Source organism: Cynocephalus volans, chromosome 3 (assembly GCF_027409185.1).
Source record: "Cynocephalus volans isolate mCynVol1 chromosome 3, mCynVol1.pri, whole genome shotgun sequence".
NCBI lineage: Eukaryota > Metazoa > Chordata > Mammalia > Dermoptera > Cynocephalidae > Cynocephalus > Cynocephalus volans.
In genome coordinates, this window is record NC_084462.1 from 130,854,052 (window position 1) to 130,879,374 (window position 25,323).

General features: G+C 34.2%; 1 protein-coding gene across 1 annotated transcript in view; it reads right to left on the reverse strand.

The window, feature by feature from the left end:
* Nucleotides 1-25,323, reverse strand: part of MDGA2 (MAM domain containing glycosylphosphatidylinositol anchor 2) — an 800,938-nt gene that overhangs the window by 223,629 nt on the left and 551,986 nt on the right. The window contains exon 6 of the mRNA XM_063091085.1: nucleotides 23,843-24,112. Coding sequence (XP_062947155.1) covers nucleotides 23,843-24,112 — 270 coding nt within the window. The remainder of the gene's footprint in view (nucleotides 1-23,842; nucleotides 24,113-25,323) is intronic.

The window sequence follows — 25,323 nt, forward strand, 5'->3', positions numbered from 1 at the left end:
ATGGGTAACTATCAGCTCTTACTTCTCACTATCATCACAGCTTTAGGGCAACAACTTTATTCCTTTCCTAATTTGCTATTCTACCTCTTTTATAAAAGATGTACAAGAACTTTATCATATGTAGTTGTTGCCTCCCTTTTCATAATTATATATTATTGTTATTTTTTATATTTGTTTTGCTGTTTCAAAATCTTTAGCTGTGTTCTTTTGGGCTCAGTATGATTGCGGTGTATGTGTGATGTTACTTTACACTTTCTACATAATGAGATGACATAAGTTATGGACATACTTGTACCTTGCCATGTTCTAAGAAGGATTTATTAGGTTTTCAATATTTATTGTTAATATACTGCATCTTGCAGCAAAAGAAACCAAAGAAGCAATGATAATATCAAATTAGGAAAATAATACAAAGATAGAAGTGAGTTTGAGACAAAGAAGTAAATTCAATAAACTTCTATATATTTATACGATAGAGATAAGCAAGAGATTACACACTAAATATTTTAGCAGCCCAAATAAGGGAAACATGGCCAGTTATAATATTGACAGAACCTGTAGGGTAAAAACAAAAAGTTGCACAAGAGAAGTACAACCATTTCTATGATTGTCAGAAAAATGGTATAGTATAAAGTAATGAACAATATCTTTGAACACTTTCTTTCTTAGTCTGTTCCTGTTGCTTATAACAAAATACATGGAACTGGGTAATTTATAAAGAAAACAAAATTTATGGCTTACAGTTTCTGAGGCTGGGAAGTCCAAAGTCCATCTGGTGGTGGTGACAGTGACCCAGGGGTCTCACATTGCAAGATCGTGGAAGCAGAGAGAGCAGAGAGACCAACCTCCTCATTCACTCTTTTTAAAGCCCTCAGAACCACACCCCTGACCATCATTTTTAATCCATTCACTACTGCAGGGTCCTACAATCCAATCACTTCTTCAAGGCCCCACATTTCAATTACGGTAATAGGATTTCCCAACCTCTTCACAGTCACAGTGGAGGCTAAGTTTCTAATACATAACACCTGGGGAATACAATTCAAGCTTCAATGAGTTTTGGAGGGACATAATACAATCCACTAAACAGGGAATGGTTTTGGAGAGGTATTAATTTTAAAAAGCTGTTCAATACAGTTTAAAATACCAGGCCAAGGGAAATTCAGGAAAGGGAATTCTAATATGTGAAGGATGAAGCAGTATGATATGACATGACAAGATATGTCAATTTAGGGACAGATTTTAGCAGAGTCCAGTGGTTCTTTATGTAAGCATCAGACCACATTGTCTTAGTTATATCCACCAGTGATTCTAAGTAAGTTACTTTAGGGTAGAGTTTGGGGATCTGGGTTTTTAGGGCATCCCAAAGATTCCAATTCATGCTTCAGGATGAGAACTACTGTCCTAGAGGAATAGTTGGAAACATATCCTACATGCTTTCCTGCATATATTTGATATTCTGATGTAAGACTTTGAAAGATACTGAGTAGTAATAACTGAGTTTATACTCCCTGACAAGTAACTATAAAGTGACTAATCTAAAATGAAAGTTAAGTACAAAACCATATACTTCAACAGTCAGTCAAGCTCATGCAGCCTCCCATAAAAACCATGGAGCTAACATTTCACTGCTAAATTGAAGCTTACCCCAAATTTGCTCAGAATATTGATAAACTCAAACTCGTTAGAATGGCAATGTATTAAAGAAAACATCCATATCAAATTTTAAAAATATAAATCCAGTTTAGATGTTAGTAAAGCACAACCCACAACCTATGTACCTGCTTATTCCTTCTTGTTTTGGGGGGTAAATTATTAAAATAAAAGCTTAGATAACTTTGCTCACTCATTTTTTCCCTTGGGAAATAATCTTTCAAAAGTAAAGTTTTGGGGAAAAATGATGATGATTACTCAGCATGGCAAATTTGTGACATTTCCATTCCTAGTTCTTCATATACCTATGGCCATTATCACAAATTAATATTAACAGTCCTTCCTATCCAGACTTGATAGTACCTTGAAATCATTAGGACACAGTTCTTGGAGGTGCCAATATTACTTGACCAACATTTGCAAGATGAAGAGACCTCCCTGAACTTATTCCCCCTATCTAAATGAAATTTTATATCCTTTGGCCAATACCTCCCCAAATCTCCTGCCCCCCAGCTGCTGGAAACCACCATTCTACTCTCTACTTCTATGCATTCAACGGTTTTAGATATCACACACAAGTGAGAAGAAAGAAAGAAAAAGAAAGAGAGAAGAAAGAAATCTCTCTGAACTTCAACAGTTATTTAATCTTCATTCCGCATAAGCATTTTTAATGAAGTATCCTCTGTAATAAGTAGATTGGGTGATATTTTTAGCAACTTAAAGAAAGCACAAATTAGCATAATAAATGATTGAAGAGTCTCATTAATAGATTGAAAGATGCACAAACTACTGACTGCTCCAAAAAACTAAGCCATGCATTTAATTGTGTCCTTGATTTTAATGTTTCTGTTCACTAAATTGAGAAGAACCCAGACACTGATGAAATTTCATTACTTCAACATTTTAGATACCAGAGTAGATCGGTATGGAATTATATTTTTGTTTAGTATTCCCTCATTCTGACCATTATTTGGGGTAAAAGCTGGCACGAAAATAATTTTGAAATGTAGGCAAATAAAATATGAAAAATACATATAATTCTGATAGCATTATTTTAAGTTTGGCAATAAATTTTAGTGACAAGAACAGTCAAATTATTTATCCCTTTCTATTCAGTTTGACTACAGAAAAACATTTATGAATCCAAGTGTCAGTTATAATGTTGACAGTAAGTAGTTTTAGGCTATGCTGTCAAAAGATAAATGTTGTCAAAGGTACTGTGTTGTTTGGGTCAGCTGTTGTTTCTTCCCTAATTTCTATTGTCAATCCACCTGGAATTCAATAAAATAGAATGAGGAAACTATAGGAAAATAAAGGGTAACTCTTAGTTTAATTCAATTAAACCAATACTTACTGAACATAAATTACATAATTCAGGCATTGGAGGGACATAGACCCTGTTATGATAGATAAGGAAGACAAAAATTATTCTAAAACAAAGCTGAATATGCTAGAGCTAAGAATAGTAAATATAACATAATTTATATTGCACTTATGTTTAATTCAATTATTTTTGGTTGAAAAGATGTCTGTTAAATTTATGTAGCCACTCGTTTATATGGGTATACAGATGAAGTGAATTTTCCTCCATGAGGGCTTTAGAAGTATTTAATTCAATAAGGAAACAATTTTTAGCTATTAAGCTAAAAATATTTTTCTACAAAATAAATCTTGAGACATATATGAGTTCTCTTTATATCATTTATTATTCATTTTCCCCAAGCCTTACTAAATGTACATTATTGCAATTTGCCTTGACTTTGTTTTTGGAGAGAAATAGGATGCAAATACATTAGTTAAAAGGTAGAGACTTTGATCCATTCCCAATAGTCAGTCACCAACCACACATAGTAATTACACTGTAATACATACAATAATCAATAACTTGGCGAAATTCAATTATTTAAGAAAAAACAGGAAGAGTCTACAGGTTTTGCCATGATATAATGATAATTAAATGCTAGTTTTGAGTTATCTTGTATTTGTTATTACTGAATATTATTTAAGAACAATTTCTGTTGCTTAACAATGCTTTATGTATGCTCCATTTTTTAGGACCTTATTCCTTCCTCTAGAATCTATTATTATCTTCCTCACAGTCTTAGCAAAAGCCGGGGCCTCTTACTTCAATGAGAAAAAGAAACAGCATTAAGTATAAATGCCCGAGGTGCGTTCCAGACAAAGTCAAAGCTTATTATGGCTCCACCTCTTCCTACCCTTTTCTGTTCTGTCTCAGAATGATTTCTTCTATGTTCTTTTGCTGCTGTGCCTGGTCATGGATCTCTCTTGCTCCAGTACTCCCTCTGCCCATTTTCTCTCGTCCATTTTCAGTCTCCACCATTTGTAAGTGCTCATGTCTCTGTCATCATAAAAACAATCTTTCCCACATTCCTACTTTTTCTCTTACTGTCAACTTCTTCAAATAGCCCATCTTCACAGTCTTTATTTCTCAAACACCAGTTATTCCCACATTCTGCTGAAATCTGGTTTTTGATCCACCTGTCTATATTACAATATCCAAGTGGCATCTCTTTCAGGTTCAGTCCTCATCGACAATAACTCTTTCCAGCATCTTACACTGCTGACCATACCTTCACTTTGGAATTTAAAAAAAAATCTCTGGAACAGTTTTAGTTTCTGTTTCTCATTTTACCTCGCAAACAACTCTTTCTCAATTAAAAAAAATTGTTGAATCCCTTAAATGTAGACATTTTCCAAAAGTTCATTTCCAGGTCATTAACACCATATTGCCTGTAGTCTACAGGTGATGTAACAGAGGCATGGGACAATTTAATGCAAAAATGTTTCTAAGTACTAAACTCATAAAAATCAAAAGTTTCCAGTCCAGGAATATTTTAAATATTATGTTACAAAAATACTTTTATAAAATAATGTATTACTCACTTATTAATGCAATTTCTAAGCTTATATACCATTTGTCCCTTTGGGATTTTTCTCCAGAGTCTGGAAAACCAGGCACAGAATTTGGACATAATGTGCTTTTTAATAAACAAAACAAAATACTATGGAGTTTATTCAGCAAGGGGATATCAGTGAGTGATATTATTTTTGGAAATGACATCTTCCGTAAATAAAATGATGAATTACGTACAACAGTATATCATATATTAACTGGTAACTATGAATGGTTTCTAAATTATCACTGGAAATATATATATCCAAAAACATTATTTTCAGTGCACAGTGCCTGCAATTAAGACACATCCAATTATGGAAGAAAGAACTGTGAATTTACTCTTCAATTTAATTTTTCATTATTTGCTGATTAAGCAATTTGCCAATTATTGTTTTGGTGCTATTGATCATTATATCGTGAAATTATGCTACTGTTAGCAGCTTTACCATGTAAACATAACAAATTATGAGTCTTTTCATATTCTACTACATTTTTTGCTCCTCAAAAATGAAGAAGTAGAAAAAGCTTCCTTTAACAATAGGAGCTTAAATAGTATAAAATTTATGGTGGAAAAATGAGCCAATCTAAGCTACTCAGTTATTTTCCTATTTTACTTGCTTATAACATTTGTGTTTTCTGTGTTCTATCAGCTCTGTTCTTCAAATACTCAAATAGACTGTTCGTCTTTATTACTAAACATACATTCTTTTTCAAAGTATATTGAATCAAGTTTCTGTTTCTGACTTTACTGGGCTTGCTTGCCGATGACCTAAATTCCATGCAGAAAAATTTAAAAAGACAATAAGATTTTTTGAAAGTCCTTTTCAAAGGTATGAGATATCAGTTCAGTCCACCTGAACTTGAGGGGTCAAAATCCCAGAGAGGGGAAAAAGAAAAAGGTGAGCTGTATATATACTAAAATTATTTTTCTATCAAGTCAAATGCCTGTTTGAGGCATATAGCTGGAGGCTGAAAATCCAAGTAAAAATCTCCAGTGAATCGCCCAGAGTACTCAGTAGAAGTTCTGAAGAATGATGCCCTAGGAGTGGACCAAACAGGAGACAAATAAAGTGTTACCAACACAGCTTCAAATCTAGTCAGCCCCTGATTGGAATGAGGCAATAAAACTATACCTAGCATGAGATAAAATAAAATATAAAAAAGAAAAAGAAAAGAAATATTTCTGGAGAAAAATAACATAATCCTGAGCCAAATCTTCATGTGGAATAAATGGCACTTAATAAAATATAAGATTTTTCAAGAGACATGACAAAGAACAATAGAAGAATAATAAAAGACCACAGGTGATCAAGTTATGAGAGTTCTAGAAATACCAAAACAGTTATGATTAAAATGCTTAACAAAACAAGATAAAAACCTGGGAAAAGTAAATGAAAACACAGAAAGTTTCACCAGATAATTGGCATCTATAAAACTAAATCAAATGCAAATTTTACAGTGAAATAAATGAAATTAAGAACCCAGTAAATATGTATAATTGCACATTAGAATCAAAAGATAGAAGACAGGCAAACTAGATGATGGGGCAATAAAAAATAATAGACTGAAACACAGATGGAGGTGAATGAGACAGATGAGTTAGGAAACAGCATATGAAATAAGAAATTTGGTGAAATTTCTAACAGAAATGTAAATGGAATTAAGGAAGAAGAGGAGAAAATGAACAGAAAATGGAGATATTTGCAGAAATACTGGCCAAGGATTTTCCAAAACTTACATGACAACAATCTGCAGATTCAAGAAGCTCAGAAAAAATCCAAACATGATACATTAAGAAAACCACATCTAAGCACAGAGCAGTAAAACTGTTAAAATGTGTAAAGATAAAGAGAAGCTCTTAGAAAGGCAAACAGGAAAAAAAAAAAAAAAAAAAAACAACTATACAAGGAGATAAAATAAAAAACACTACAGATGAATCAAAATGTAAACCTTAACAATTTGGTTATATGTAGTGGAATAGGGAAAAACACATCTACTCCATATTCCAGGAAACAAAAGTTCTTCATCTTCAAGTAACCTATAGGAAGGCAGGACAAAGAGAACAAAAACAAAAAAGAGAAAACAAATAGCAAAAAATAAGTGGCAAGCTTATGCTCTAATATTTCAATAATTATATTCAATGTAAATGGTCTAAATACACCAATGAAAACACAGGTTGGCAGAGTGGATTAAAAAAATGACTCAACTGGCCCAGTCAGAGAAAAAGCCTCTGGGAGGCCTGCCCACTGCCTGTGAACAAGACAGGTCCCAGAGCCATGCACGTGCAAGACCGGGGACTACAGGCAGGGAAAATTTCCCCAGGAAGCCCGCCCACTGCCTACAAAAAAGGCAGGACCCTGCACTGCCTGCCCACTGCAACTGGGTACGCACAGGCATGGAAAAAGCCCAGGAAGCTGGCAAACCACACAGGAACAGGGCAGGACCCAGCGCCGCCTGCCCTCCGTGACTGAGAGGCATGCACTACTTCTGACAAGGTGGTCCACAACAGCCACCACCACAGCTTCTACTGTTGCAGGGACCACTAGTTACCACAGTGGCAGCCACAACCACTGTGCAGGTGGCCTGCTACATATTTAACTGTATGGACACAAGAAGAGTCACCAAAGGAGACTGAAATAAAGAGGAGAAAGTCCTTCTCCTCAAAGTTTGCTCCAGAGTAATAGAAGCAGCAATTGATCTACCAGATGACCAGAAATCAACATAGAGACACAATAAATAAGAAAAAACAAGAAATTATGACACACCAAAGGAATACAGTAATTCTCAAGTACAAGATCCTACAGAATAGGAAAATTTTGAAATGACTTTAAAGGATTTCCGAGTAACAATCCTAGGGAAACTCAATGAGATAAGAGGAGATTCAATTAGACAACACGATAAAATGAAAAAAAAAAATGTCAAGGATATGAAGGAGGAAATTTGCAAAGAGGTTAATACCTTATAAAAGAATGTAGAAGAACTCATGTAATAAAAGGAATGGTTCAATGAAATAAAAAACACAACTGAGAGTTTAAGCAATAGATTAGAACAAGTAGAGGAAAGGATCTCTGATCTCAAAGACAGTTTTTACAAAATAACCCAGACAGAAAAAAAATAATAATAATTTTTTAAAAAATGAAATAGTGTAAGAGCGCTCACATACAACCTTAACTGCACAAACATCTGAATCATGGGTGTCCCAGAAGGGGATGTGAAAGAAAAAGGCGTTGAAAATCTATTCAATGAAATAATAATGGAAAACTTCCCAAACATAGGGAGAGACACAGACCTTCAGATCCATGAAGTTCAAAGATCCCCAGACTCAATCCAGAAAGGTCCTCTTCGAGACACATTATAGTCAAACTGGCAAATCTCAAAGACAAAGAGAGAATCCTAAAAGTAGCAAGAGAAAAGTGTCAAGTCACTGATAAGGGAGCCATCAGACTAACAGCAGCCTTCTCAACAGGAACTCTACAAGCAAGAAGAAAATGGGATGATGTATTCAAAATACTAAAAGAAAAAAAAAAAAAAAAGCCAGCCAAGAATACTATACTCAGCAAGGCTATCCCTCAGAAATGAGGGAGAATTAGTGTATTTCCCAGACAAACAAAAGCTGCAAGAGTTCATCAACACATAGGCAGCCCTAAAGAAATTCTCAAGGAAATACTGCATCTGGAATCCAAAAAACAGTAATTGCTGCCACAAACACACAAGAAAGAACAAATCCCACTGGTAAAACACAAATGTAAACAAGATAGAAAAAAGAAACAAAATCTTATCACCTTAAAAAAACAATAAACATCAAAGATAATAATAAAAGGGGAAGAAAGGAACAAAAGATATTTAAATCATCTAAACCCAAAACAATAAAATAGCAGGAGTAAGACAATACCTCTCAATAACAACCCTGAGTATAAATAGATCAAACTCCTCAATCAAAAGACACAGACTGATAGATTGGATCAAAAAGCTAGACCCAACTATATGCTGTCTTCCAGAGACCCACCTCACCTGTAAAGATACACACAGACTAATAGTGAAGGGATGAAAAAAGATATACTATGCAAATGGAAACCTAAAAAGAACAGGAGTAGCTATTCTTATATTGGATAAAATAAACTTTAAACCAAAAAACCATAGAGAGAGACACAGAAGGCCCCTATGTAATGATAAAAGGATTGATCCCACAAGAAGACATAACAACCATAAATGTATATACACCCAACACTGGAGTACTCAGATATATAAAGCAAACACTATTAGACCTAAATAAAGAAGTAGAACCCAATATGATAAGAGTAAGGGACTTGAACACCCCTCTTCAGCACTGGATAGATCATCCAGGCAACAAATCAACATAGAAACACAGGATTTAAACTAGACTTTGGACCAATTGGTCCTGGTAGATATCTATAAAACATTTCATCTGACAACTACAGAATATACATTAACTTCATCAGCACATGGAACATTCGTCATGACAGACATATATTATGTCACAAATCAAGTCTCAGCAAATAAAAAAAAAAAAAACATCCCAAGCATCTTTTCACACTATAATGAATTAAAACTAGAAATCAATAACAAGTAATCTCAGGACACTATAAAAACACTTGGAAATTAAACAACACTCTCCTTAATGACCTATGGGTCCAATAAGAAATTAAACAGGAAATCAAAAAACTTCTTGAAACCAGTGAAAATAAAGACACATCATATCAAGACCTGTGGGATATTGCAAAAGCAGTACTAAGAGTGAAGTTTATTGCAATTAATACTTACATCAATAAAATAGAAAGATTTCAAATAAACAACCTAAAACCAACACCTCAAAGAACTAGAAAAACAAGAGCAGTCCAATTCTGAAGTTAGTAGGCAGAAAGATCACAGCAGAACTAAATGAAATAGAGACCCCAAACTATGCAAAAGATCAATGAAACAAACAGTTGTCTTCTCAAGAAGGTAAAAATAATAAACAAATTATTAGCTACGTTAGCAAAAAAAAGAAGAGAGAAGACCCAAATAACAAAAATCAGAAATGAAAAAGGAGCTATTAAACCGAGACCACAAAAATACAAAGAATCATTAGAGACTATTACAAACAACTATATGCCAACAAATTTGAAAACCTGAAGGAAATAGATAAATGTCTGGACACATACAGATTAGCAAGACTGAACCAAGAAGAAATAGAAAATATGGACAGACCAAAAATAAGCAACATAATTGAAGCAGTAAGCAGCAGTCTCCCTAAAAAGAACAGCCCAGGACTGGACAGCTTTTTTACAAAGTCCTACCAGACCTTAAAAGAGGAGCTAATACCAATTCTCTTCAAATTATTCCACAGAATTGAAACAGATGCCATTCTCCCAAATTCATTCTATGAGGACAACATCATCCTAATACCAAAACCAGACAAAGACACAATAATAAAAGAAAACTACAGGCCAATATCTCTGAGGAACATATATGCAAAAATCCTCAGCAAAATATTAGCAATCAGAATACATAAACGCATCAAAAATATTATACACCATGATCAACTGGGTTTTATCCCAAGAACGCAAGAATGGTTCAACAAATGCAAGTCAGTAAATGTGATACACAACATCAACAATATCGAGAACATAAAACCATATAATTATCTCAATAGATGCAGAAAAGCATTTGACAAAAGTCAACATGCCTTGATGTTAAAGACTCTCAGTAAATTAGGTATAGAAGGAAAGTATCTCAACATAATAAAAGCCATATACGACATACCCATTGCCAATATTATCCTAACTCGGATGGAACAGGAACAAGACAAGGATGCCCACTCTCACCACTCTTATTTAACTTAGTATTGGAAGTATTAGCCAGACAAATCAGGAAGGAGAAAGAAAAGGCAGAAAAGATCAAGTTAAACTATCTCTCTTTGCAGAAGATGTGATCCTATGTATAGAAAAACCTAAAGATTCCACCAAAAAAACTCTTAGAGCTGATAAATGATTTCAGTAAAGTTACTGGATACAAATTCAACACACAAAAATCAGCAATTTTTTTATACTCCAACAACAAACTAGCAGAAAAAGAAATCAAGAAAACAAGAACAGTTACAATAGCCACCCAAAACCAAAAATAACTAAGAATCAATTTAACCAAGGAGGTGAAAGATCACTAAAATGAGAACTACAAATCACTACTGAAAAAATTAAAGAGGACATAAAAAGATGGAAAGACATTCCATGTTCTTGGATTGGAAGAATCAAAATTGTGTACATGTCCCTACTAATCAAAGCAATCTACAAATTCAAACCAATCTCCAACAAAATACTAATGACATTCTTCACATAAATAGAAAAAACAATCCTAACATTCATATGCAACAATGAAAGACTCCAAATATCCAAAGCAATACTGTGCAAAAAAAAAAACAAAACAAAAAGACAAAGAGGCATTGCAATTACTTCAAATTATGCCACAAAGCTATAATAACTAAAGCTATAATAACTAAAGTAGCATGGTAGTGAAATAAAAACAAACATTCAGACCAAGGAACAGAATAGAGAACCCAGAAATCAACTCACATTCTTACAAACAAATGACCCTTGAAAAAGGTAACAACAACACATATTGGGGAAAATACTACTTCTTCCATAAATAGTGCTGAGAAAATTAGACACCCTTATGCAGAAGAATGAAACTAGACCTGCACCTCTTGCCATATACCAAAATCAACTAAAAATGGATTAAAGACTTAAATATGAGACTTGAAACTATACAACTGCTAAAGGGAAACACTTTGGGATGTAAGACTGGGTAAAGACTTTATGAATATGATCCCAAAAGCAACAACAAAAAGAAAAACAAACAAATGGGATTATATCAAACTAGAAAGTTTCTGCACAGCAACAGAAACAATTAACAGAGTGAAAAGACAACCTACAGAAGGGGAGATAATATTTGGAAACTATGCGTTCAACAAAGGATTAATATTTCTGATATACAAGGAAGTCAAACAACTTAACAGCAAAAAAAAAAAAAAAAAAGGTAACCCAATTAAAAAATGGGCAAAGGAGCTGAATAGGCATTTCTCAAAGGAAGATATACGAATGGCCAACAGACACATGAAAAAATGCTCAACATCACTCAGCATTTAGAAAGTGCAAATCAAAACCATTTTTTAGATACCATCTCACTCCAGTTAGGATGGCTAATATCCAAAAGACTAAGAATGATAAATGCTGGTGAGGATGCAGAGAAAAAGGAACCCTCCTGTACTGTTGGTAGGACTGCAAAATAGTGCAGCCTTTATGGAAAATGGTATGGAGGTTCCTCAAACAATTACAGATAGGCCTACCATATGACCTAGCTAGTCCACTGCTGGGTATATACCCAGAGGAATGGAAAGCATCATGCTTAAGGGATACTTTTACTCTCATGTTTATTGCAATGCTATTACTAAGAGTTGGAACCAGCCTAAATGCCCGTCATTGGATGAGTAGATAAGGAAAATGTGGTATATCTGCACAATGGAACACTACTCTGCTTAAAAAAAAAAAAAAAAAAGTAATACTACCATCACACCAACATGGATGGACTTAGAGAAAATTATATTAAGTGAAATAATCCAGGCACAGAAAGAGGAAAACTGTACATGTTTTCACTTATTTGTGGGAGCTAATAGAAATAAATAAATATACAAATAAAAGGGCCAGGGAGAAGATACAACAATCACAACAATTCTTCGATTTTGTGAAGACAAGTGAACAGATATGATGTTGATGGAGGGGAGGGGTTAGAGGGAGGAGGGAACAAGAGGAATTGATAAAGGGACATGAAAATCAACTACACTGTATACTGCTAAATTAAAATGAAAAAGTAAATGCATAAAACTGAAAAGATAGAAAGTCTCAAGTAAATTATCTAAGCTCTCATTTCAAGAATCTAGAAAAAGAAGAGCAAAATAAAACCAACATTCTGAGTCACAAAATAAAATAAAAGTAATTTAGGGTTATGGATTGAAGGTTTGTGTCCCTTCAAAATTCGTATGTTAAAATTCTATCCCCCACTCCCACCCCCACCACATGTGAAGGTATTGGGAGGTGGAGTCTTTGTGAGGAAATTAGGATTAGATGAGGTCATGAGGGTGGAGACCTCATGAATGGAATTAGTGCCTTTATATGAGTAATGAGAGAGCTTGCTTTCCCTCTCCGCTCTCCTTTATGTGAGAATACAAGTCTGCAGTGTGCAACCCAGAAATGGGTCCTCACCAGATTCCAACCATGCTGACACCCTGATCTTGGACTTCTAGGATCCAGAACTGTGAGAAATAAATTTCTGTTTTGTTATAAGCCACACAACCTAAGATATTTTTGTTATAGGAACCTAAGCTAACTAAGACATTCAGAATATGAAATCTAATCACAGTAATTTAAGCTGGAATCAATAACAAAAATAAAACTAGAAAATCCATGTGTTTGGAACTTAAGCAATATATTTCTAAGTAACCCTTGGGTCAAAGAAAGAAATCACAGTAGAAATTATAAAGTATTTCAAACTGAATGATAATAAAATTATTACATATTAAAACTTTTGGGATCTGGTTAACACTATTTTTAGAGGAACATTTATAGCCTTAAAAGCCAACATAAAGGAAAATTTTTAAAAAAATCAATACTTTAAGAAATTAGGAAAATGATTAGCAGTTTAAATCTAGGTAGAAGGAAGGAAATAATCAAGGGCAGAAATCAATATAAAAGAAAACATATGTATAATAGAGAAAAATCAAGAAAACCAAGAATTCAAGATTTAATTATTTTAAATAACTAAATAAATTGAATGATCTTCAGCAAAACTAATCCAGAAAAACCAAAGAAGACACAAATGACCAATATCATGATTCCATTACAGACTACCATGGTGGTATGTTGGAAACACTTCATACACGCTCACGGCAGCAGATAATGTGTGTTTTTTCCCAACTATAAGACTTGAAAGTTGGCCATGGTCTGATTATATACACCATGGAAATTGGCAAATGATATAAATCAAGTTTTTTTTGGTTTGTTTGTTTTTTCCCAGAGAGATGGTTTACCAGCACACCCTGGACCCTGGCTGGACACCCAAAATATTTAAAAACACAGTTACAGGAATTATAACAACTTTACACCTATAAATTTGTCAAGTTAAATGACATACTCAGATTCCAAGAAAAAATAAAACAAAGACAGAAAAAAGAAATAAACATTTTAATAGTCCTATATTTATTACAGAAATTAAATCTGTAATTTATAATCTTCATACAAAGCAATCTGTGAGCCCAGACGGCTTCTCCTGAGAATTTTCTAAAACAACTAAAGAGAAAGTAACACTGATTTTTCATAAACTTCAAGACAGCATGAAAGAAGAAATATATCCCAACTTTGTTTGATTCCCATTTTTTGGTATTGAAGTATAATTTACATACAGTGAAATGCTCATATGTTAAATGTTCAGCCCGATCAGTTTTAATTAATGCATACCATTGTGATATAGACCTTTTTTTTTTTTTTTTTAATATGACCGGTAAGGGGATCTTAACCCTTGACTTGGTGTTGTCAGCACCACGCTCTCCCAAGTGAGCTAACCGGCCATCCCTATACAGGGATTCGAACCCGTGGCCTTGGTGTTATCAGCACCACACTCTCCCGAGTGAGCCATGGGCTGGCCCCTGTGATATGAACTTTTAATGGATAAGTTTTTTCTTGATTTATCTTAATAGATAAATTTTGGCTAAGATAGATTTGAGTTTTTACTGGGTTGATGATTTCCATGCTCATACAATTTTCAGATAAGTGTATTTGTTGAGCCAGTAAACCAAAAAAAAATTTAAAAGAAGAAAAAGAAAACAAAGATTCTATGAAAGCTAAAAATGAGAAATTATCTCATGAAGTCTAGAAGAGAAATAATTTAAGAATTCAATTTGACTGACTTTAGAAATTTCCTGAAGTATTTAGAATAAGTATGAGTGTTGGAAGAATATTGAACAGAATTCAAAGAGAAATAGACAAACACAGAAAACAGAAAATTTGGCAGGTTTCTAGTTGAATTAAAATTGATATAAAATCTTGAGCAGTTCAAGACTGCAAACAACTTAACTTATTTAAGCATTATTTTAAAGTCACAGAACAATATGTATAAATTGAACTTCAATTTAAGATTCAGTGTTCTTTAATTATTTATGTTACTATATGTAAATCTGTAGAGCCATGTGTCCTCATGAGTTTGTAAACAAAAATAAAGCACGATTAAGTCTAGAATACTTAAAAATGGACCTGGAACGTTTTGCTGTTAGAGAACCATAGATGGTTAGAGTACCTGCATATTGTAGTTTATATACTGCAATTTCTTAGTTGTAGAGAACAGTAAGCAGAGGCCTATTCATATATTCATTCTGTGAGAACTAAAGGCAAAACCAGAATCAGATTACAAATATCTTTCCCCATACCTTCCTGCCTGCAGACAATTTAACCCACATAGACTAAGTGTGGTGAGCGTGAGGGCCTGGGAAATAAATATCTGCGATGACAACAGGGTAAAAATGTTGAACTACAAGTTGTCAAATTAGTATCCACTGTTTTGGTACCAATTTATAATTGTAGGTTATCTTAAAAAATACAGAGTGCCTTCAAAGGAACAGGTTAAACAATTTTGAAAACAGCATTACTTGAATAAGATTCTTCTTTTCTGAATATTAAATGGTGTTGACTTTTAGAGCCCTCCCATCAATTGGCACATTTCTTTTTGTCTAGAGTAAATGACAAAAGAGATGCCATCTACTGAGCAGGATAATTTAAGTTTCAAGAAAATACACATGTATAACTATGCTGTCTGTATATCATTGTGTAAAAGTAATCATAACATTATACAATATCTTGACAAAACTTTTTTACTTGAAATTGTATTTTATGATTACTCTTCATATGTTATTTCAATGAACAAAGATAAGTTAGATTTATTTTATTTACAAAGGAAACTAAGCTATCTATATTCAGATGAGAACTACTGAATTTGATAATTTTTAGATTTTGTATGGCCCTGAATAATTTCTAAAAAGATCATAATTAAACCATTTTAGAGGTACAAAACAATGTAATAAAATTCTCTTTGGTGTTTTGGGGAGGTGTAATTACTACAGAATGTTAAATTGGGAAAAGAGAAATAGAGCACTTAATCTGCATGAATAATTGGAACACCTGCACACAGCAGACAGTTCAGCTTTTGGGGAATGTTAAAGGATTGGTTTTCTACAATTTTGGCTATTATCATTACAGTTTTTAATAATGAAAGATTATGGAACAAAAGTATTAATGATTTGAAATTAAATTTGATCAATCTAAATGCTTGGGAAGAACTGCACTAACCTTATAATCAGAAATTCACAAATAATTTTATTCAGAAATGCATTGTGGGCTAAACTTGATCAATTCTTTCTCTGAAATTACCAATTCACTCTGATTGATTTTATGGTCAATAGCTTAAAATATGCCCCTATATTTACAAACAATATACTTATATATACAAAAACAATGAACATACATTTATAACTATACATCATGTTTTGTTCCTTGCTTATACTGACTGTTTTAATTATGCAGATACTTTGTATCTTTGTCTTTAGTGATTCCATTGATTTCTTCCAATTACTAGAAACTCTTTAAAATTCTGGTGCAATAATTTGTAAGACAGCCAGGGAAGTCAGAGCCATGCCAAGTCCTTCAAAACATAATATTATTTAGGAAATCATAAATTAACACTATGTTGGTTAACACTTGAAATTAAAGTATGTCCACCATTATTGAAAGAAAATGCTGATAACAAAAACACAGAATTTCCCACAATTAAGAGAGGTTGGAATATTTGGAAATGAAACAGTGTAATTAGGAAAAATATCTGAGAACTCTATACTGTTGGGGATTTCTTTTATAAGTATAAAGACAATGTATTAATAACCTAGAAAGAACCCCTTGTAAGTTTCTGGCAATGCCAGGATTGAGGGAATAGGAAAGAACCTCGGTCAGTTCAAATATCTGGGAGGAAATTAAACATTTTTGAAAATATGGCTAAATTCTGAAAGGTGCCTTGGTTAAGACAGTGGCCATGCAATCATATTGTGTGTTTTCTGAACTCAGCTCTGTGGCTTAAATAAAGTTTGCTTTTGGGAAGTTACTTAACTGATCCCTCTTCAGTTTTACTTTTCTTTAAAAAAGGATAATAATATTTCTACCTCATAAGTGTGTTGAGATGATTAAAAAGTTAATATGCATAGTGTGCCTGGTAGCCTGGTACGTGGTAAGACTCAATCAATGTTAGCTATTGCTATTATTCAAACAACCTGTGCACTCAAAGGTTCACAAATTTTATCCCAGAATTTTAGAATTATAAGATTTTTTTGTAATCAGCATAAAGATGATCATTTTGAAATGTTAGCAATTCTTTAACATATTTCAGTCAAATAAGTTCAGAACAAATGGAATATTAAAATTCAGATTTTAAAAAATGCAGTCCTTTCATGTGGATGAACTAGTTTTAGGTAAATCTTCACTTTTCAGAACTGAGAGTTATGATGTTCTTGATGGTTATAGCACATTTCTGTGCAGTTAGGAAAGTGTAAATTCATGCCTCACTGAATACATATTGACTTTTTCCATAAAGTTTAACTCTATTTCCATATTGACTTTTTTTTTTTTTTTTTTCAGTTTTTCTGTATTTGGAATCTGAGATCATAGCTATCAGAAAATACGGTGACATATTTCTAAAATTAATAGAAAAAACATGTTTATAGTTTCACATTACAGAGTGTGTGGGTTCAAAAGAGGACTGATGAAATAAAAGAGTAAAGGGGAAAAAGTAGAGGCATATGTGAGCATTAAGGCAGCATGGGAGCATGAAGGACACAGTTCATGGGGTGCATTGCATCTCACAGTGGCTTTAAAATGTATCTGCAAATTACTGACACTCTGCCATCAAAGGATGGAGATGTTTGACCCTTCATGGAACCAGTCCAGACTTTGTCACTGCCTTGAAGAATAGAAAGCAATAATGATACTGCATAGCTTCAGAGGCTAAATTAGAAGAGCTCACGCAGCTCTTGGGACTCTGGATCTCAGAGCCTTGTGGAAGTCTGGCTACCTCCAAGCTGCCATGGGGAGAGTTTGTGTAAAGTGATGAGAAAGAGAGAATGAGTGAGAGATGGAGGGACAGGGAGATGGGTGTGGAATGGGGGAAGGGTTGTGGGGAGCAAGAGAAAGACTGACCTGAGGAACTCAACTGTTTGAGCCTTTTAGTCCAGACACCAGACAGTTGAATGAAAAAGGCTTAAAGATGTTTCCAGCCCCAGCCACCTTCTGACTGCAATTACATGAGAGATCCTGAATGTTTTTAGCTAGGCTCTCAACTACCAGCTTTGTGAGCAAAATAAATAACTGCTGTATTATAAGCTGCTATTTTGGTGTCGCTTGTTACACAGCAATGAATAATCAGGACAATTTGGCCTTTTAAGTAAGCTAGTCACACCATGCGAATTATTTCATATGATTTAATATGCACCTAGAATTCCCTACTTTTGCCTAACATTATTTAAAGCACACTTGGGCTATCAAAGGGAGATGTTCAGAAGAAATGTATAATACAAGCCAGTGAACTTATAAAAACAGTTCATTCACTCAACATATATGTATTGAACATGTATGTGCTGAGTAATATTCTGGGCTCCAGGAATACATTGCTTAATAAGATAACAGACAAATTCTTTACCCCCATAGCACCATGAGAGAGACAGACAATATGTAAGAAAATATGTATGAAATAATCCCAGGTAGTATGTGATAAATAGTAAATCATGATATGTGAATTAGAGGTGGGCTGTTTAAGACAGTGTAGTTAGGGAAGGTAGTATTTGAAAAAAATAACAGTCCAGGCAGAAAAAATAGCAAATGCATAAATCCTGAGTTGTGAAGCAGAATAAGAAAGACCATGTGTCTAAAATAGAGTAGATAAAGAGGAGAGGAATTTTAATTCCATTCTGGGTGAGATGGAAAGCCACGGGAGGAATTTGATAAGGAGAATGAGATGATTTTAATCACTCTGGCTTTTGCATGAATGTGGCAGAGATAACTAGCTGTTGACAAAAATCCATGTCTCCTTATCCCTGAGTGCAAAGTAAGAATATATTCGTATTTCCCAGCCTTCAATTCATTAGGTATGGCCATGTGTCTGAATTCTAGCCAAAAGAATATGATTGGAATGAATGTGCGTCTGCCAATAAAAATATCCCATGTGTGCTCATTCAAGCTTCTTCCCCTTTCAGCTGACAGGGATAGGGGCAACACTTAGAGCAACCTTAGTAGCCATAAATTTAAGATGAAAGAGAAATGAGCAGCCTAGATGCCTGAGTGACTGCATAGAGCAGAGGCCACACACATACACACCAAAGCAGTGCCAACTAGGACATGGTCTCTACTCTTTCATTAACAAATTCTGTAAGTTCTTTTTTTTGAGTAATTACATGCATGGGTCTATTAGCACAGCCTAGCACCTTTTCTAATACAGTGAATGAATGTCTAAAAGAGGGCTGGAGTGGAAAGAATATCAATAAAAATACTATTTTAATCAACCAGAGGAGATATATTATGGTTTAGACAAGGGTGGTACCAGTGAATGTGGAAAGACATGGTCAGATTCAAAGTATATTATGAACACAGAGCTAGAAGGATTTGCAGAAAGATCATATTCAAGAATGTCAGCTAGAAAATTTGAAAATTCCACTAATCCCCTATATATTTGTGGAACTAAATGATAGAATAGACTCTTCCTGACTCACTTTTGACTGAGAATAAAATCCACAGAATTATTCCACAGGGAGTGCAAAACAGACCTCTTCTTATGCAGAATTCTCAAAGGAAATGAAAGAAACCCCATTCCGTGATTCTTAGACTTTTTATAGACAATTAAGGATAGTAGAAGAATCAGAGACCAAATGTGATTAGAAGGATATCTTTGGAGAAAATTGTGAGATGTAGCTTCTTCCGAGACCCGACGTGGAGTAAAGAGAATCTGTCTATTTCATCTCAGTCCTATTGAGGATCTTTCTATGGCACATATCAAAGCTTTGAAATATTTCTCTTGCAATGGTGCTTGACACATAGCTGAAGAAACTAAAATCCGTGTGACAATAGGATAGAGGCAGTACACGGAAACTTGTGTGCTCTCAGTTTACTGGCAAGCATTTCCATCAGACAAATGTGAGTTCTTCAGGGAAGGAGCATGAGCTTGTCTTGGGCTCTGTTTAGTTGGCTGTCTGGAGGAGAGAAACTCTCAGCAGAAAGGGGGTGGGGGTGCAGCACAAGATGCTCAAGGAATGTGGCACATTAATGGACTTCTGGGAAACCTACCACTAGAGACCTCTTCTTGATCTAGACAGATGTACACATCTTCTAGACAGAGGAACCTCCTCAGAATCCATTAATGTGCCATATAAGAAAAATGAATGCTTTATATAGAGACCTCCATATCCCACCCAAGCTAGGGTGGTCAGAACCTGGCTATCAGGACAGGGGTGGGGTGGGTGGAAAGAGTGGAGAATTGACCAAGGAAGAGGAAGAAGCCAAACACACCACATCGTCTTTTCTCAGCGCAGGTCTCCAGCCCAAAGTGGACCCGAGCTGGGGAGGTGAGAAATTTTTGCATTAAATAAGACAGTTTCTATTGTTATTTTGAATCATCCATCCAAAAGACTAAACTAAATGAGTGTTTGTGACTTAAATGTCCTGTATGACATTCAAAGAAGCCACAGGACACCAAATTACACTAATGTCTTGATCATCCTATGAGCCATGCTTGTTCAACCCAGTGCTTTAGTTCATGACAGAAAAGAAATGTGGGCATTTCTAAATACAGCAGATCACAACAGAGAACTTTAAATGGGAATGACATGTCATCTAACAGGAGCTTGGAAAGCACTGAGCTCAGGCCACCCAACATATGACTAAGACATAAGCATAATTTTCTTTTCAGATGTATTAGGCAACTGCTTCTCTCCTGACTGAGTGGGCTCAATCACTGCAATTTCTTAAAGGATCATAAGAAAAAGCATTGCTGCTCTATTTATAAATGTTCTACCGAAGTAGTAAACTATGTGAAATTCATATTCAGTTTTGAGCTTGTTGTCCACATGGAGTGTAATCTATACTATGTACTTTATAGTGTCCTCTATTTTTTAAACAAGTCAAATGAAGAGTTCAGAAATGTTTCTAGAGTTTTATTCCTATCTTCACCCTGCACTCTTATTCTGGACAGCCTCAAATAGGAATGAGAATTCTACACACAAGATGTCCTTGTGCTTGCTCAGAAACCTGGTTATGGATCTTGATTTAATTATAGAAAAGAATGGGGGGAGATAAACCTAGAGCTCTATTTCCACTGTATCCGTCATATAGTTAATCTAACACACTGCAGAAAGTCTATAAATTTAGAAGACCTGAAAATAATTTATTTGGTATAATAAAAAGGAAACTATTTTTCTTAACTGAATTTCTTGGTCTCTGTGGACAGAAATCAGATACTTCACATTACTGTAGTAGTTTTTCTCCCCACAGTTTAATCTAGGACTCTTTGCAAGGCTATTTCTATAGTCAGTAAGATTACATACAAACTCAGTTCTATGAATTATGTGAATGCCACTACTGAGAAGTCCCACTGGTAATATAATATGATTATGCAAATGTACACCAGACAAATTAAGGCACAAAAAGAAATCATAGATTGAATAAATAAAATTTAGGGCCTTATTTATTTCAGGTCATTGGTGTCAGAGTTGGAACTTTCCTTTGTTAAAGACACAGATGAAAACTGCTAGGTAGAATAGGGAGGAACAAATTATTCTCTGATCATATATTTGATGTGCACTGAGTTAGTCCTTTACAGAGTGTGCCTGAACAACACAGACATTTTATGCTGGACATTTTGCCAATCATATATGGGTTCAATGTAGTTGCAAATGATCCTATTGTAAGAACTAGATTTAATGTACCATTTTTCTCTAGTGAGTTCCTGTCCTTGACAAAATAATGAAATAAATGATTCTACATTGCATCCATGATATTTAAGGATAGATGTCGCAATGCTTTAACTAATATTCCAATCATTATAGCAAGATTTGGTAGATTATTTCATGGATATCTGGGAAATTAAATATTTAAAAAAAGAAAACAGACAAAAAATAGAAATAAAACAAACACTGGTGACTGTACAGTTTTTCTGTTTCTTTTCTTTTTAAAATTTGGGGTAGAAAGAGAACAGAATCTGGTTGCTCATTGAGACACGGCTCAGAAGGTGTCTCATTTTATCAATACTGATATTGAAAATACTTCCGTTTGTGAATCCTACCTTTTAAATTATTTCCAGATATCATCTTTGTTTTATGTCTATCTTCCTTACAGAACTGTAAACTCCTTTTAGAACAGGGACTTAGTCATTGATCTCGGTAGTGACCTTCATGCATCCCTCCTACTTGCTGAGTCCTTAGCATGTGGTAGTGGTGTAGTAGAAGTTTATTAAACAATTGAAATGAAGATCACATCTTACTGACTCTAAAATTCTTGTTAATTTTCAGATTCTTACATTTCTGAGATCAGAGTGCATTTTACATGCAATAGCCTCTCACAGCTGCTATCAGCTAGGCACAGAAGTGGTGACTGCCTTGGAAGAAAATCTCAGAGAAAATATTTCTCTATACTTCTTAATTATAAATGCTCTTAACAACACAAAGGACAACACTGTAGAATGTCATGGTCATCAAAGACTGGGACAAAATGTGATTTAGAAGTTGGGTTCTGAGTGTAAATTTTTACGAATTTTCATCAAATTATTTTGCTTTGATCTTCCTTTTTACATATACTTATGGGCAATATATGGTTTAAAAGAAAACTTATGCATAAACAAATTTAGAAGAGTTCTTTCAATAACAGTTTATCTCAAAAGAAACATTGTGGTAGTGTAATTGGCAGTATGTTTTATTTTGTAGTAATACATAAAATAATGGTATATCTTGCAGATATTAAATGTTAAATAGCCTACAATTTTGTGGCAGATAGTACACTATTCATTGTGTCTTGATTTACACTATAATACCTTGCAATATTTTGAGTAGAGTATATTTTTGCCAAGTAGCATATTTCTAATTATTTGGATGATAGCGGATAACCATGGTCACTAAAAGCATCACAATCTATATTCACAAAATCACAAATGTTAATATTGATATACTCAATTATATTTTGCTTCCATCATAATACACCATCATAAGTAATTTTTATTTGTGTGTTCAAAGGGTCATTATGGGTTTATGGGTGTCTATTTTAACTTCAGGACCACCACTGTCTAGCCCCCACCCCAATGCAGGACCACACTGTGTGAACTGAGACATCAGGAAGCATATGGTCTTTTTGCACGTCCTCCTTGCATCTCCTTTACATCCTGAAAAATGAGGGGAAAACATTTCCTCTATGTGTAGCACTGGCAAACCAGCTGGTAGCAGCAACACTTGAACATTACTGCTACTGTGACCTAGTGACCCACATATTACTTCAGTTCCTCAGATAAGCACTTCCTTTTCTACCTCCGACTTTTCTACGTCTTTCACCAATTTCAGTCTGTCAAAACCCTGCTCAACCTATAAACCTAGTGCAAAGCTCATTAGACATTCTCTAGTAATCTCAGCCAGAAGTAACTATAATTTTTAAAAATTTCTACACCGTTTGTTTATGCTTATCAAACGCTATATCATATGACAATCGGTATATTTTATTTTTACTATTTGACAGTAGAATCCTTGGGTACAAGGCACTGTTTTATAGATCTCACAATTAAAAGTTCTTGTAATTGGAATTCAATAAATGTTACTAAACATTAAATTGATAAATTTACTAAGTTCTTAAACTAATATATACAATCTGTGCAACAATGTTTTATGTTCTATGCAACATTTTCTTTTAAATCATTTTTTACTAAGAACATATAAAAATTCAATGATATCACTGATTATGAAGACTATTCAATGGAAATATTGATTTAGGATTTTTAGTTTCCACTTATAATTAGACACCATCCCATTATGTATAAACACTTTTCTTTGTATGCTACATATATATGCAATATTTGAGGAAATACTTTTATATCAAACATTATTTGCTTTTTGATAGCCTGTCTAACCCAGAAATCTATATTGTAACATTCTCTAGGCAAACTTACCTCTCACTATGATGTTGGTGGACTTTTTTGCAGGGTTTCCCACATTATTATTGGCAATGCAGCTGTAAGTACCAGCATCATCTGAGGTGATGGCAGGTATGGTCAAAGTTCCTCCATTCAAAACAGTCTTTTCAGGCAGAGTCCCAAAGGACCTGACCCAGGTGAGAGAAGGTACGGGCTCTCCTCCTGTTGTAACACATACTAATGTTATGGCCTCTCCAGGATTTACAACTATAGGATCATCCACCAAGAGTTTAATTGACGGAGATGCTAAAAGAAATAAACAAAAGAACATGCACCTATTTAGATACGCTACAACCAGAATTCAACGACATGATTTATATTCACTCGTTCAAATAATTAAAATAAAATATTTTTCTCTTTTGCCAGAAGCATACTGTATCACTCAATTTTAAAACAGATTTAATGGTTTTGCATTTTAATTAAATGGTTTTGCATGTAGAACTGTATTAAGAATCTTACCCATGAGGAGGAGAATTATGTTTCCCTGGATTATTATTCTGAAATTGGAACCGGAGTAATTAAAGATATCCCTCTCTATTTTAATGCTGACAATCACCCTCTGTTTTTCTCATTCCCAGTATAGATCTTACAGCTATTTAGCCTTTGCATTTTCATGGTGAAGATGGTCAATTATTTGATTTGTGGATCATTCTGAGGTGAAATGATAAATTTTTGCAACTGGATCACAACCAAGTAAGACATGAAGGCATAGACCATCCCAGTCTTTTACCATGCAGGGAGCCTGATTTTTATTCTTGAAAGGAATAGCAAAATCACCTAATTCTAATGCAGTCCCAATACTTCATCTGCAACCTCTTCAATCATAAAGGTCTAGGCAATGAGTTCCCGTAAACACTGCTTTAAAACTTAGGAAGAACCAAACACATGAGAGCAAACACAGCCCACCTGCCACTACTCTAATGTTTGGTTTATAATAATCCTCCAGTAAAAATAAGTCCTTTGCAATATTTCAGCTTAAAAAAATACAAAGATAAATATCCATTCAATAAAAAATGCTGTTACAGCCTTTTCATCAAACACAAAATAAAAACTGCACAAAAACTATATACATGCATAGCAAGTTTTTTTCTTTCTTTCTATTTATTTATTTTTGCTTACACCGCAGTGATAGATTAAATACTGCATCCCTAAATAAAAAAAGGGAGAATGCGTTATACTGACATTTGAGTTCACACACACACAAATATTTTACAAGTATGTCAAAGTTAAGACTGTGTTGTATGAAATCAATCCATACTAGAAAAATTTAAATGGTTCAATTGTACTGCGTGAGTTTTTTAGAAATTAACTTTAGCTTAGAGTTGGAAAGTATTTTTCTCAGAAGAAAAGCTAGACTCCTTGTAGGGTTCAATATTGTCTACCTTACTTAAAAAAAAAAAAAAAAAAAGGCCAGAGGAGAACAAGAAAATAATTCCATATTATGTTTCTGTGGGAAA